Source organism: Penicillium manginii, assembly GCF_028828005.1.
Source record: "Penicillium manginii strain IBT 31320 chromosome Unknown utg000004l:1.0-7231830.0:1.0-7236170.0, whole genome shotgun sequence".
NCBI lineage: Eukaryota > Fungi > Ascomycota > Eurotiomycetes > Eurotiales > Aspergillaceae > Penicillium > Penicillium manginii.
In genome coordinates, this window is record NW_026643105.1 from 805,911 (window position 1) to 821,291 (window position 15,381).

The window sequence follows — 15,381 nt, forward strand, 5'->3', positions numbered from 1 at the left end:
AGCTGGGGAAAGACGGTGACCTCCAGTTGTTCTGCCCAGCTGAGTCGTGAAGGCTAGGTAGTGGTTACATTCCACGATCCAATCCTTGTTGTTATGGATTGTGGAAGGTAAAATCGCACCCCGTGCTCGATACCGCGAGTCTCCCAAGTTCGTCACAAAGAGAAGAGGGTGGTCTTGGCCCTTGCGAGATTTGGATGCCACGAATCACAATGGCTGGCTGTCGGGGTGAGAGTCAACAGTTGCTGCAGATCGCCGATCTGCACCCCTATGGGAAGCCAGTTATAGATATGGCGGGTGGAATGGAGATAAAGCCGCAGATGCAGAGTAAAATGTAGGGCGAGGGTGATACCAGGAGTGATACCAGGAGTGAGGGAGGGGGAGGGAGAGAGAGAGAGAGTGTGTGTGTGTGTATGTGAGAGAGAGTGTGTGTGTGCAAAGAGAGAGAGAGAGATGAAGAAAGAGAGGCACTGGCTCTGGCACCGCAACTTCCTCCCGCCTTCCTATTCTTCCTCAACTCCAACCTCGTCCATCGCTATCCACACCCCTCCCTTCCCCCCCTTTCTCAAACTCTTTTTTTTTTTTAATCTGCACCTGGCTCGATCTTATCATCTATAGAAGTTCTTCTGGACCCAGGGACTCCTTCCCCAACTTCAAGCTAATAAGAAAAAGCCCCGATCGGATCCACTCAATTCTTCAAGGCGGTGACGGACGATCGGCGTCACTGTCCTACGTTGGCTCCAAACTGCAGCTTGATTTGATTCCTTTATCTCTTGAAGCTCAGACCTGAAAGTCGTCTGTGAAATCCCGGCCTTCCGACCCCATTTTGCGGTCAGCGCAACCTGTAAGAACTCTTCCTCACCCAACGTGCTTTAACGCCTCTCTTGAGCTGTCCACTAACTCGTCTTTTCTGCTCTTCGTGACGCCAGAGTCTCATCTGTCTCGCTGCTACCTACTCCTCTTCCCTCGACTCCTATCCCCGAACCGTCTCGCCGCGTCTTTGGGTCTTTGGGTCTTTGTGCTGCCGTGTCGCCGTGTCGCAAACGACTTCCCCTCATTCTAAACCGCCTCCCCAGTCCCTCCAATAGCCATCTGTCGCTGTCCCTACCATTCCGATTGTGCAGGCCTGACCAATGTCCTCCCCATGTCAAACCCGCCTCCCGCTCCCGAACACTCCTTGCCTGACCCCCTGGTAACACCTGCTGCTCCCGCCCAACATGATTGCTCGGAGGCTGAGTTGTCGTCGGTCAACCCACGTCACCACTTGTCGCAGGACCAACACTTGTTGTCCCAGGGGGCTCAGCAGGAGACCCAGTCCCCATCGCGCGCCGAATCCCCCACCATCCGTCAATGGTCCCAGCCCACCCCGGCCTTCGCCCTAAAAAGGACCCATACCTTACCCTTGGAGACACTCTCCCGCCCCGACACTTTCCATAGCCCTCAATTGTCCGAACGTGACAGTATCTTTGCGACTCACTATCTCCCCTCGGAGAGCGGCGCTAATACCCCACAATTGCCCCCCGAGAAAGTCGTGGAGAATGACCATCAGGTCAATTTGATTCCTGGTCTCGATGATGTGCCCGGATCTCCAAGTCCTGCTTCCAAGGTCTCTCCCCTCCGTTCTTGCGTCGACCCTTCCCACATGGAAGTTGACGCCCGCAGACATTACCCATTGCGCCCTGCTTCTCACTACTCAACCTCTCGCCTTCCCCGCTTATCTCTCTTGCGCTCCTCTATCTCATCTGCGGATCAGCTGAAGGCTCAAGACGGAGAGACAAGTGTTACCGTGCACTCGGTGCCTGCGGGTGAAACAGGTACGAATTTTGGTGCTTTTGAGGACACTTTCACTGAGCGCAATCTACTTCCCTCAGCTATAGACGATGTCTCTCACTCTCCTGGCACGTTGACACCCTCAGCTGGCCACAACTGGCCATCGCCTGAGGGAGAAGCTGCGCCTTTCCCTCCCCTCGCAGATTCCAATCGAGGACATCGAGGACGGCTGGACAATTCCATTGAGGCCAATCTCACCAATGCGGAGCCAGCCTCTAACGTGCGCAGTCGAAAATCCAGCCATTATTTGGGTCTATTCAAGGAGAATACCACTTCCCCGGACCGCAAACGATGGGAAGACCGTGACCGAGCTCGGCTGCACGAAGGCTATGCCGATTTGAACTCCATGATGGATCTCGACCAGCAGAATTTGACGCCGTCGATAGACGAGGATGCGTCGCTCCGCAAGAGTATTTCGCTCCCCTCATTGAGTGATGGGCAAATCTTCGAGCCGCCCACCCCAGTCGACCATCCGCCTCGCCAAGCAGATCATGAAGATCCCTTCAAGCGTCACCCACCGACATTGCCTCTGAGTCTCCTAGAAGAAATACGAAACTTCCACCTCACCCCTGGCGGAGGCCGCGGCTCTTCATTCTCCAGAAGTATCCCAACGCAATATACCGAACGCAGTCGGGATTATTTCCAGGCAGAACCTCACATTGAACGCTTTAACGAATCTTTAAGCTCTCTTGATGAAGGGGCAGATCAAAACTCACCCCAATTCGATGATGAAGAGGAAAATGAGCAAATCTCATCCGCAGTCTACTTTCCCCATGAAAGAGTTGCTGTACCCGAAGAAGACCAGAGGAAAGAGCCGATAGAGGCGGACTCCCATAGTGTTCAGATATCAGCTGCAGAGACAGGCCACGAACTGATGTTGGTACCCCAAGAGCGTAGCAAATCTTCCCAGCAGGAGGTCGGCCATGTGGATATATCCTTTCGATCTAAGAATGAAAGTAAAATCCTTCATGGCGATCTGTCCGGTCTTCGATGTCCGTCAGATGGCATACCGGAAAAGCCTCTGGATACGATTTCTGAATACAGCTACGATCACGGTGACAAATCTACTACCGACTCCGAATCTGTATCTGCCGATGAAAGTGTACACTCCTCTGTCCTTGATGATTCTACCACAGGTAGCCTCACCGATGACGCTGATACACCCACTGCGACACCAACTCAACGACCAAAAATCATCCCTAGGCGCAAACCCACCCCCCTCGGCGCAGTGGAGTTGAAGCCTTATCGTCATCAGGTGGGCGGCCACACCACCGTATTCCGTTTTTCTAGGCGTGCAGTCTGCAAGCAGCTTAACAACCGTGAAAATGAATTCTATGAGCGAATCGAACGGAGGCATCCTGATATGTTGCTGTTTTTACCAAGGTATGTCACCTTCCTGGATGGCAGTATTGAGAGGAACTGGCCACCTCTGCACTTCTTGTTCGATATATTTCCTGAATTGCCTACTAACAAAGCCGGTGCAGATACATTGGTGTCCTCAACGTAACCTTCTCCAAGACCTCGAAGCGTGCCAAAGGCCACTCTGAACACGGTGTCGTTTCCCCGGAAGTACATCAAGCAAATGGCGCATTGGGTGTGAATTCTCATGTCATAGAAGCTCCCGAACCGCAGCGAATTGTGAGCCAAAAACAGGTTACCGGGGTGATTCCCAAGGTCATTCTCGAAAACAACCGTCATATTATCCCGGCCGATTTGTTTGGTCGGCCCCAACGGCTACGGGTTGCTGAAAAGGGGCTAATGCGACCGCGCTCTGCTGATGGTCTTGATAACATCGCAGCCGGCTCTGATCCGTCATCTGTTAGACAACGAAAAGCCAAAATATGGGGCGCTACGACAGTCAATCGGAAACTTCAGGAACAAGTTCTTCGGGAGGTTTTCAGCCCTCCTGCAATCCATCAACATCGGCGACATGCTCGGGGGCATCTTCATTTACCAAGAGCAAGCTCGGATATCCCGCATCTGCGTGGAAACATTACAGAAGAGTATACACCGAGCAAACGGCCACCCGAATTGACGATGACAAAACTCACTACTCTGGAAACGCCAATCATGGACATGGATCTTGCACCCTCGAGCAAGGATGGGACAACCCTTTCATCCTCGGCATCCACCGCATTTGAAGACAAACGTACCCGCGAGCCAATAAAGGTCGAAGATGACCTCAACCGGCCAAGCTCATTGAACCGCGGTCAACAGTCCCGGAGGAGACACTCAGGCAGTGGCTTGCAAAGGCGAGGAAGTATCAACTCACGCAACCAAAACGACCTTGTATTTTTCGACGACGAGGGCTATGGCGGAGACAGGGAAGATGAAATCTTTTCAATGGATGGAGACGCCCCGGCGCTCTCAAATGCCCCTCCCACGGCATTTCCATCAACCTTGATTGCAGCCAAAGAACCGCCCTCCGACACCCACAAAAATCATTTCACATCACCGAGCAAGCTTCATGATGCAGCAGTCGCCATGGGAGCCAAGGATGGTGTTGAGTCTCAACTGCCTAGTAATCCCAAAGACGCCCAGTTGAGAAAAGACGAGCGCGTTCAGTTTTTCCTACTTTTGGAAGACTTGACAGCTGGTATGAACAAGCCTTGTGTCCTTGACCTTAAAATGGGCACCCGACAGTACGGCATTGAAGCGAATGAGAAGAAAAAGAAATCTCAGAGGCGCAAATGCCAGTCGACGACCTCTCGACAGTTGGGTGTTCGTCTCTGTGGTATGCAGGCTTGGAATGTGAAAAAGCAGGAATACATCTTCGAGGACAAGTACTTTGGTCGAGACTTGAAATCCGGCCGTGAGTTCCAAGATGCCCTGACACGATTTCTCTACGACGGGGTCAGCTACAATAGTGTAGCAAAAAAGATCCCAAATATATTGGAGCAGTTATCCTTGCTAGAGAATATGATTCGCAGGTTGGACCGATACCGGCTATATGCGAGCAGTCTCTTGATCTTGTACGATGGGGAACAGTCAGATACCCCTCTGCAGGAGGCCAACAACTCTCAGAGTAACGAACGGCCAAAGTTGCAACGTCGGACCTCTGAAGATTCTCACAACACTCCCAAAGTAAAACTGAAGATCGTCGACTTTGCAAACTGCGTTACCGGTGAGGACGAACTTCCTGCCGATACACCATGTCCACCACATCACCCGATGGACATAGATCGAGGCTACCTGCGAGGACTTCGAACACTCCGAATGTACTTTCAACGAATTTTGAAAGAGATCACACATGACGAGTTCGTGGAACGCGGAGAGGGCGAAGCAATCGCGCTTGGCTCTCAGCCTGCTGTTCGTGAAACGCCCTCGGATCAATACTACGACGAGAGTGTGATGGAGACCGACACAGGCGAAGTCAGTTTCTGAGATGACCTTGCTTTATTACTCTTTCTTTCTGTCATGTTCTTTTCTTTCCTTATTCTTCATCATTCGGCTTGAGGGTCGATGTTATGGCGTTTGGGGATAACTAGATAACCCCTCCCACACCGGAGTTGCCCTGTGCTTGTTTCCCCCCGATTCTCATTCTGATCCTTATTTTCTTTCCCCCCCGAGCTGTTCCCTGCCCTGGGAATGGTACGACTAACGACCTCGATGGATGTTTCAATGACCCTGATCAACGCTTGGATGCATTTAGAACCCGGCGGACTCTACTCTGTTCTTTCGCTTAATTCGTGTTCATTCCTCCTATTCCATTCCCCTTCTCGCGGCGTGTATGAGATTAGCCACACTTTTTGATTCCCTCCCGGTTCACTTCTCGGCCTTGTTTTATTGAAAATATCCCCCAGCCTGTGTTTATTCTTCTCAGGTTTAGGTCTGTTCTTCTTCAATTTGTTGGGTGGCCGATGCGATGGCCCCTTGGTGTTTTCGTCGTATATGGATATTTTCTTTTTCAAACTAGACACCAAAATCTATACCTCTCAATAGTAAAGGAGTTCTCTACTACCTACCTAGGTAGGTACTACTCGTACTAGTAGTAATCAATGGATGAGGCATCATCAAATAGTAAAATCAAGTATATATTTGTATTCAATGGTTTATATAGCCAAACCAATCCCGCTAATCCGTATGATACCCGAAAGCCATGAATGTAGATGAAAATAAAAAATCGCGGATATGCTTAAACAACAATGCCGCGGCGTTTCCAGCCTCGCCAGGCAGCTAACCAGGCCGCAATGGCAACCCAGACACTGATCGTGCAGCCAACCGCCCAGAGTCCGAAGCAGCGCCAGCCATGACATTGTCCATCAGCGGATCCAGATCCGCTGTCTACCGCATGTTGGTAGGCAGTGGAATATACGACTCCCCAAAGCGCCGCTCCAAGGGCCGGCATCATGGCAACAATGCCCCAGTTCGTGGCAAAGTTCTCCACGCCCCATACGGCTGAAATGAGTATTGGCGTGAGAGAGAATGCACTGCCGTATCCGAAGCCGACAAAGGCGGTTGTTAGGTGGAATATGTATGGCTGTTCAAGAGGGAGTGGGGTAGAGAGAATGAGATAGCCGATTGAGAGGATAAGTGCCGATGGAATTAGGAAGATCATTCTCGAGAGCGTCGTGCGCTTGTCGTCTGATGCAATTTCTGATCGATGACGACTACCTTCTGGGATTGAAGGGAAGAGATGTAATGCGGGTGGTGCGAAGAAGTCAGACAGAGATCCGGTGAGGAGTCGAGCGATTGTCGACGTGAGAGCAACTGTGCTAACATGTGTTGATGGAAGACCGGCTGGTGGAGTGGCTTCTGGGGAGTAGGTCGGCGGAGTAAGTGTTGGGATGATCGTTCCGAGCTTTTTGATTTGGTTAGAATGGGATTCGGATGGATAGTAGAGATTCGTATAGCTTTACTCACATTGTTAATGTAGGATTCTCCTGGGCCGGTGACCAGGAAGAATCCGGCAGCCAGCCACCACATGGTGGGATCTTGGAGAAAAGCACGCGTCTCATAATTAAGAAGCCAGTTCTTTTTGCGGCGCTCTTCTTCCTCGCGTTTTATTTCCTCCCGTTCTTCCTCTGAGATTGTCATTGAGCCCGTCTCATCGGCATGTGAAGAGAATGTGCCGTATTCAACAACGGCTCTTACTTCATGGCGAGGTCTGAAAAAGTCACTCTCCTCCAGTAGCCCACTGCGCTCCAGCTCTTCGACGGTCTCGTCAATGTATCTTTCCTCCTCCTCGTCAACAATGCGTAGAAGGAAAGTTCCGATGAAACCGGTGACCAGAAGAAGAAGTCCTAGGAAGAGGAAGTAGCGAAACACATCCAGATCGCCATGGCTGCCATCAGCATTGCGTTCATAGAGAACGTATGTTCCAATCTGACTCTGCCACATTCCACTTAGTCCAAAAGCTGCAATAGGAATAGCCAGCATGATTCCCTTGTGTTTTCCACGGCCGTAGTTCTTGGCGCACGTCGCTACAGCAGAGAGATACATGCAACTTGTTCCCATTCCGATAAGAATGAACGCCACGAGCATGACCCAGAACGGCCACCCATCACCCCCAACATCAGGGGGTGGGCCGTTCTTATATGTGAATGCAGCAAGCAGGTATCCGACGCCGAACATAATGCCCGAGCCCAAGGACAAGGGTGATGGGCTGTATCGATCGCAGAGGAACCCGAACAACGGGACTAGGAGATACATCGCTACTTCAGCCGCGATGGAGACTGCGTTGACTCGAAGTTGTGTGTAATGAAGTCGTGTGAGCAGTAGATGTCCGTAGAGAGAAAACGCAGTGATGCTACCTGCGCCGAGACTAATGCGTAGAGAGCGAAGGTTAGCAACAAGCAGCAGACGGAGTGAGCTTCAAAGAAAATAGCCTGTAGCCGTAGGCACTTCATACCATGTAACAACTCCCCAGGCAAAGCTAACCACTCGGACAACCTCTCGGTGCATAATGCGACGGTCACGCTCGACAATACCCTCCACAACATCGGTCAAAAGCCCATCATCGCTATTGGCACTGTCTCGCGAAAACCGAGAACGATGTGAGCCCGATCGTGAATGTCTGTACTGCGGACTCGGTTGTCCATGTTCGTCGTCAGCTCCCTCTTGAAGCAGGGGCCGGTTCGCATCGAAGTCCCGCTTATCGATGGCCGAATCGGCTTGCCCTTCGGAGCTCGTCATCGTGTGTCCACCGCAGCCGCAACCCCCTCGGTGTGTCGTCGTTTCGATGCTTTTGATGGAAGATAGTGTGGGGAAGAGGATCTGGAGTTTTGCGGATAGTTTTGGAGGTTTATATCGCGGCCTGACTCACGGCCTGGCGGGGTTCGTCAGGTCAAGCGCCTCTCGGAGGTCCCTCGGCAAGTGGTAGCTCCCCTGCGGAGAGCTCGAATGATAAGCGGCCGTGTCAGCTGGGTGGATCAGTTGTGTTGTCCTGACTCCACTCTACGTCATTGAACTGGAGGCAAGTAGCCTTGAGAATGGGGAATGTGAGTGTGAGGAATATGTCGGATTCAGAGGAGTTGTGTGCAACAATGCTGTTCAATATTCCCAAATGACGTTGGAGTGGTTCAAGGTGAAAGGCCAAAGGCCAAAGGCGTGATTCCGGCCTGAGGCCGGAAGTCCCGATTAGGAAAGGTTCGGTTTTACTAAGCGGGCCAGTATTCCGCCATGGTAAAACTATATTCAAATTATAGTTAGTTACTGCTAATACTATGTCAATCGTTTGATCTCAACAATACAGGGTACTGGCCTCGGACACTACTAAGTGGACACCCTGTTGAGGCAGGTAGATGCCGTTCTACCTCAGGCATGCTCAGATCACCAGGTACTAGTTATATCAGCCTCCCTCCTTTGTCTCAGAATACACAGATCTTTGATCATTCTTCCACGCATCTCTAGTAGTAGCTATCGTCATCACACCCCCTCTAGGCTCTGCCAGTGGTGATCTGAACACCCTATCCTGCTTATTTAGAAAAAATGCTGTGTATATATTACCACCAGAGGTTACAGTGCTAGTTGCAGGCCACAATTCTACTTTGTCACCGTCAGGTACCTAACTGAGTAGTATGTTCCAGTGCTAATTTCAATGTCTAATAGTGATATGCCTAGATAGGTACCTAGGTAGGTATAACCTTAAAGCCTGAATAGGCATATTATATAGTACTAGTGCTAGTAGGATTAATATTGCCTATGCCCCCACTGAGCGGTAGTAGTACCCTGACCACACTTAGAGACCAATACCTACTAGGTATTCAACCATGGTAAACACAATCTACTTTCAATTAGATACCCATAGTTGCCTATTTCCATATTGAGCATGATCATGGTATCCTGTTCAGAGAGCTGAGTCATCCCGGAGACACTATAGTTAATAGATCGCATCCCATCCACCACCACCTTCCCTACTACCATCTCATTTCATCCACTTCTCTCTGACTGACCTCTTGCCACGCCCGTTTGAAACCTCATTTATCGCTCACCTAACACCTGCAGTCACGCCCACCGCCTCCACAGCTATGTCATTGCACCCACTCGCTGCATATCAAGCCCCCCCAGCCCGGAAAGGTGACCCAGCAATTCGTGAGCGAAGTGAGAGATTCAATCAACAACGCCATTCAATGCACGCCTTACAGAGAGACTCATGTCATTGCATTCCACTGGGAGAACGATGACCTGAATGTTGTTCCACTTGAACAAGAGCTCCTCGACGTTTTCAAAAACATCTATCATTTTCACACCACATCCTTCACCATCCCACTCGTCGATTCATGGTACAAGCTTGTGACTCGCTTAGGCGAATGGTCTCGACAGCATCAAGGCCCTGATATACTAAGGATCTTTGTCTATTCCGGTCATGCGCATGTGTCTGGTTTAGAGGCAACAAGTTGGCGCTTAAGGTGAGTTATCAATCTCTCTTTCCCTTTGTTTTGATATCAACTTGAATCAACTAACATGCCCCAGGGGAAACTTGAAGGTAGATCCTAACACTGGCAGATTGGCAGATCCTGATATCAACTGGTGGACAGTCCGAGATGGTTTGGAAAGTATCCCTGGTGAATCGTGCTACATTTTTGATTGTTGTTCCGCTGCTTCTGGGGCATTAAGCCAATACAATGGGGCGGAATTCATGGCAGCCTGTCCCTGGGACCAAACTGCGACAGCTATTCTCGATATATCATTCACGCGAATCTTAATCGATACCCTTCGCGCTCTCAACGACCAACCGCAGACCTTGGCCACGATTTACAGTCGAATGTTCCGTTTCGCTCAAGAGACCCATATTGGAGCCTGTCCAGTCCACGTCCCCAAGATCGGATCTCGAAGTGTCACAATAGGCCGGAGTTTGGCGACTCAGAGGGTCTCGAGAAGTATGAACCAAAACAGCTATCGAGTTTTGATAAGCGTGAGGGTTCGGGGAGATGTTCCGCAAGACCGTGCGCAATGGACAGCGTGGCTGGCACGAAATATCCCCCATGGCATTCTTTCCACCGATGTGGCCCTTGAAGGTTCATTCCATGGCTCAGGCACCATGCTTGTGACTGTCCCAGTCGAGATCTGGACAATGCTACCCCGAGATGATCCTGCCTACACATTCATCGCACATGTGTCGACCCACAACCTATTGCAGCTAACGGGCGCAACCACACTCCCCATTCGTTCCCCGCCGCCGTTTTGGCTAGGGAAACATACGAGGAAAAAGCTGACGGGAAAAAAAATGGGTTCTGGGCTTTCTGGGTTATGCAGTTTAAATAAACCATATCAGCTGGATGGGATAGTTCAAGTTACTGGTAGCTTTCACGAAATTTATGAAAATGGCAAAGGCTTGCTGATGATCTATGTCATCTTGTAAAACTCGAAATTTATGTCTGAATAATCCGAGTCAACTCTTGGACAGTATGTGAAAAGTTGTAGATATCTATATAGTACTAGTAGTAGGGCGTAGGAACCGTTAATCCCACTTAGTAGTACCTACCTACCTAGGTAGGATCACTTCGACCTTCGAGGTTCAAGGTTCAAGTGCGCCTGTGACCTCCCAGTCTATTTAGAGATCTCGATCACAGTCGTCGCATCTTCTTCTCTAACCAAGGTATCAAAGTTCTTGGTCTCCTCGTCATTAGTACTCGGGGTAAATTGAGCATCAATATCTTCCAGCTCCATACGGCGTGTTTCCGGCATGAAGAAGTATCCAAACAGGAATGCTACCGCCGAAAGAGACCCATAGATGAAACCGAGTTTTCCACCAAGGTAGACATGGCCGGGTGTATCAGCAGTCTCCATATACGGGTATGAAAAAGTCACAGCGAATCTGTAGCAGTTCGTTAGCATGACCGTAAAGAAGAAAATCCCCAAAGAAGGGGGAGGGGGGGTTCTGATTACTCGGTGATCAATTTCACGAAATAAGCAATTTGAAGGGTCATTTCTCGCAAAGGTGAGGAAGGTAGCTCCGCGCCAATGACATATGTCAGAGGTGCCCAGCCAAGAGACCAGCTGAAGCTGAAGATCATAAGCATGGCCACGATTCCCTGCTTGGCGGACTTGTTGCCTGCATCTGCCGTGCCGAGACCACCCATCGTCATGAGAGCTCCAGTCTGAAGGATGGAACTTGTGTGGAACAGGGCCCTGAATTTGGAGTCAGTATACCGTGTAAATTGGATTGTGAAATGATTGGGTTTAACGTACCTTCGACCGACAACATCAATCAGGAATGCTGAAATGATAATGGCACCGATATCAACAGCGTTAGTGCCGAGTGTCACGCTGAACGGGTTGATTGACTTGAGCTGCTTCACGAAGAGAGTTCCGTACTGCGAAGCAAAGGCTTGACCGGTAGCCTGCTGGAAGAAGTTGGACATGACGACGACAAATGTGCGCAGACGGTTCGGTTTCGTGAATAGATCACTGAAACTCTTCTTCTGCAGCTGCTCGGAGACCTTCAGGGAAAGGAGATCGAACTCAGCTCGAAGATCCTCTTCAGGCATATTTTTGGGCTTGAGTTTTCTGAGGGCCTCATAGGCCTCGGGCTCACGGCCACGAAGAAGAAGCCAGCGAGGTGACTCGGCGATGAACCACACGAGACAGATCACAATGGATGGAACCACGAGCAATAGTCCGAATGGAATTCTCCAAGCGGCGTTTGATTCGATGGTCTTGGTTCCTCGTGTGATGGATGTCACGATGAGACCTCCGACCTTGATGGCCAACCAGTATAACACACTAACTCCACCGCGGTTTCTGGCCGGGGCAATTTCAGATAAAGTTGTTGGGATAACGGCCAGTTGCATGCCTAAATAGATGTCTATAGGATAAAATAGTCAGTCTCGGCTCCGCTAGTCGGGTCATGAGTTGTAAACTTACAGTGCAAGGCTCGACCGGCCTGAATCTGGGCTTGCGTCGTAGAACTGATCACAACAGAAGCACTGCCCAGGGCATAGATGCTCATAACAAAGACACACATCCGACGGCCATATGTATTGCTCACCCATCCACCGACAAAAACACCTGGGAGCCAGTTAAGATCAAGGACAAAAAGCATGAAGTAAAAAGAGATCCGGAGCACGAACCGATTATCTGACCACCGGCCTTGATACTATTATAGAGAGAGGTGAACAAAGGATCCAATGCCCATTTCCCTGTCGATTCTTTATAGACACCGAATTGACGGGTGAACGAGTCCATCGCCTGACACGAGGCAAAGGCCTGGTCACTGAATCCATAGTTGAAAGCCGAGACAAACAGCAAGGCCGTCGAAAAGAACAACATCGGGCTCACGCCCCATCTCTCAAAGAACATCCTGGCACCAAGAAGAGTAAAAAAAGAAAAAGAAAAAAGAAACTTTCTCCCAGAAAAACGAGCGATGGGGAGGGTGGCAACTTTATCAATCAAATCGATCAAATCAATCAGATCAATCAAGACGAAATCAATCAGATAAATCCGATCAAGCGAAAGAGGGAGAGGGCGGAAAATCTCAGAATAGCAGACGACCCAACCCGGGGTTCCACTTCGCTTTCCTGCCCCTGCCGCACAATACCTGCTTGTGCACGGAGGATCCGTGGAGCTATTTCCCGCTAGGTCAGCCTTACAGCCCTAAGAAGCACGGCTAAGCTTTGCCAGGAGATTTAGGGGGGATTTGGTGGCGACTGCTCGGCAAATCGCACCGGCCCTGGCGACGAAAAATGGATCAAACGGATCAAAGGCTCCACAATTCCAATCATGGGTCCGAAGGCAACATTATTACGACAGTTGAAGACCGAGGGTATTTTTAGGGAAGAGAAAAACGACAGTGGTCGGTATGAAAAGGCATGTTTGCATATTCGGGACATGTATCATGATATTCATGCTGGTAAACCTCTATCTCCTCTCTGTGGGAGTATGAAAATGTGCTCCGTAAACCAATTGTTTCCAAGCCGAATGGACCCGAAGGGGATAATCTATGGGACTAGCACTCAAGTGGCTAGACGTCTGTTGATGTGGGATCTAGACCTGTAAATACTTTGTACAGCCGCTTACTGGCTGCGGGGCCGACGCGGGAGTTGGTGACGCCGCCGTTCTTGTTAGCGGATTTCTAGACAGAGTTAGTGATATTCCAGAGCTCCTGAGTCGCGTAATGGCCGAATAATTGTGATGAGGATGCGTGGAATCAAAAGCAAAGAAGAGGGAAAGGAAGGGGGGCAATGATAGGGGACATACCATGACATCCTCGAGCATCGTGGGCCCGCGGGTCCGCATATTTCGAACCAGGTCGGTTACGCTAGGATACTGCCCCGCAATACCATAAGCCATAGGAGCAGTGACACGGTTCACCTCTTGAAGCATTTTGACAAAGGTATCCTGTTTATCTTCGCCCGTCTTGACCTGGCCCACATCCATGCAGAATGCAGCGTCGTTGCCGTTGGATCGCTGCTGTCGATAGGGAATGGTGGAGATGTGTTCGGTGAAATTCTTGATCCATTCGGCCGATTCGGACGGCGTGTTGGTATGATGGATGAGAGACGCATGCGATACCTGCAGCTCCAAAAGGGCATCCTCGATGGTGTCATCATCGACTGGTGGGGTGGTCTCGGGTTTATTCTTCTTCTTGCGACCACGAGAGGAGGTAGTTGAGGTCTGGGTGCTGGTTGGTTCATATTGGCGGAGTACTTCCGCTTGATATGCTCGATTCCGCGAGTTCCGATTCTTGCGCATCCAGCCCATGAGACCCTCAATCAGGTAAATGACAGTACATTCTGGGTGGGCACTTTTGATCCTGAGAACATGAAGCTCCAATGGTTCTCTTTCCTCGCCATCAGGGGATGGAATGACCATGTCCACAAAATCCTGGGCCGGTACCAAGCATAGAACATGCTTCTCAGTCTGTATATAGAACGGACAGGGTTCCCAATGGCCAGCATCTTCGTTGAATCGGGCATTCATCTTCCGGCGCCATTTGACCATTTGTGGAATGGGGCTAGTAAAGAAATGATGATCAACCCCGAGCCGTCTCATGAACTCAATTGCTTGGTTCCCCACAGCACCTCCTTCGAATGATGAGGCCATGTCAAGAATCATCTCCGGTGTAGAGTCCTTCTTATCCACCTTGAGTTTGTTGACCTCCGATATGTCGGCTTCCAGCTGTTTTTGCTTCGCCTTGTCTTCCCTGAGCTGTTTCTTCTTTTCCTTCTCCATTTCTTTCTCCAACTCTTTCTGTACTTTAGCATCAGCCCTAGCCTTTGCTTTTGCCTCTTTCTCTTCGGTTGTAAGCTTATTCGTCTTTTTAGCCGGGCGTTTCGGTTGCGCTGGCTCCTCCATATCGTCAGATAGCCATAGACCCATCACATCGTCGTTCTTTGAATTTCGAGATCGCGCGCCTGTCTTTTGGGGGGACAGGATTCCACTTCGTTTGCCGGTGGTGCTCGGATTTGACAAAAGCTCAGCGGTTTTGCTGGAAAATACACCAGTAGAATGGGAAACTCCCGTTTCCTGGAACTCCGGTACATCTGAAAATTCCGGCAGTCCGGCAAAAGGATCACTGAATTCCTCTATTTCCTCCTGTCTACCGACACGAGACGCATCTCTTCCTTGCGGCTTGAGATGATCCACGTCTCCGTCTAAGGTTATGATATCGGAGAACTCGCAAACTGGGTCTCGTGATCGAGCAGACAATTTCGATTTGGGCAGCGGCAGAGGCTGAGAGGAATTCCAGGTAATCGGGTCCAAGTCTTCCACATTTCCGGCCGGTTGTCGGCGTGTGGCGGAGTTGTTCGAGGGCGGCAGGCCAAAATCTTCGTCCGAGAACAAGAAAGATGGGACGCGGTCGGTGATCGTGGTTTCATTGGTTGATGTAGTTTTCCGCAGAGGCGATCGCCTTTCATTGCTCACTCGGCGCTTCTTGGTTGGCTTGTCGAATATATCGTCGTAATTGAATAGCGAAACGTCTATCGAATCAGACGAAACCGTGCCGAGGTTGGATAACCCCCGCGAAGGGAGTGGACGCGTCGCCTGCCACTCATTTTGGGGTCGCGGCTTTTCCGGTAATGGTGGATCGGAAGAAATGAGATCAATGATCTCGGGCATGATGAGATGTGTCGGGGCGTTGAAGTGGGCGACGCGGAGGAACGCGACGTC

At 50.4% G+C, this 15,381-nt stretch overlaps 5 protein-coding genes across 5 annotated transcripts; 2 read left to right on the forward strand and 3 right to left on the reverse strand.

Annotated features, from left to right (window-relative positions):
• Positions 1-1,141: 1,141 nt before the first annotated feature.
• On the forward strand, positions 1,142-5,211 carry N7533_004009 (inositol polyphosphate kinase KCS1; the record flags this gene model as incomplete). The annotated part of the gene is made up of 2 exons (XM_057100659.1): positions 1,142-3,210; positions 3,312-5,211. The coding sequence occupies 2 exons, from the start codon at positions 1,142-1,144 to the stop codon at positions 5,209-5,211; spliced, it is 3,969 nt and encodes a 1,322-aa protein (XP_056960289.1).
• Positions 5,212-5,962: 751 nt separating this feature from the next.
• N7533_004010 (MFS transporter) lies at positions 5,963-7,962 on the reverse strand (the record flags this gene model as incomplete). Its single annotated transcript, XM_057100660.1, has 3 exons — positions 5,963-6,628; positions 6,691-7,591; positions 7,679-7,962. 3 exons carry the CDS (start codon positions 7,960-7,962, stop codon positions 5,963-5,965), a joined length of 1,851 nt encoding a protein of 616 aa, XP_056960290.1.
• A 1,135-nt stretch (positions 7,963-9,097) lies between these two features.
• Positions 9,098-10,630, forward strand: N7533_004011 (uncharacterized protein; the record flags this gene model as incomplete). Its single annotated transcript, XM_057100661.1, has 3 exons — positions 9,098-9,106; positions 9,337-9,677; positions 9,742-10,630. 3 exons carry the CDS (start codon positions 9,098-9,100, stop codon positions 10,628-10,630), a joined length of 1,239 nt encoding a protein of 412 aa, XP_056960291.1.
• Positions 10,631-10,818: 188 nt separating this feature from the next.
• On the reverse strand, positions 10,819-12,570 carry N7533_004012 (general substrate transporter; the record flags this gene model as incomplete). The annotated part of the gene is made up of 5 exons (XM_057100662.1): positions 10,819-11,086; positions 11,158-11,400; positions 11,461-12,076; positions 12,136-12,279; positions 12,342-12,570. The coding sequence occupies 5 exons, from the start codon at positions 12,568-12,570 to the stop codon at positions 10,819-10,821; spliced, it is 1,500 nt and encodes a 499-aa protein (XP_056960292.1).
• Positions 12,571-13,231: 661 nt separating this feature from the next.
• Positions 13,232-15,330, reverse strand: N7533_004013 (uncharacterized protein; the record flags this gene model as incomplete). The annotated part of the gene is made up of 2 exons (XM_057100663.1): positions 13,232-13,342; positions 13,468-15,330. 2 exons carry the CDS (start codon positions 15,328-15,330, stop codon positions 13,232-13,234), a joined length of 1,974 nt encoding a protein of 657 aa, XP_056960293.1.
• Positions 15,331-15,381: the final 51 nt, after the last annotated feature.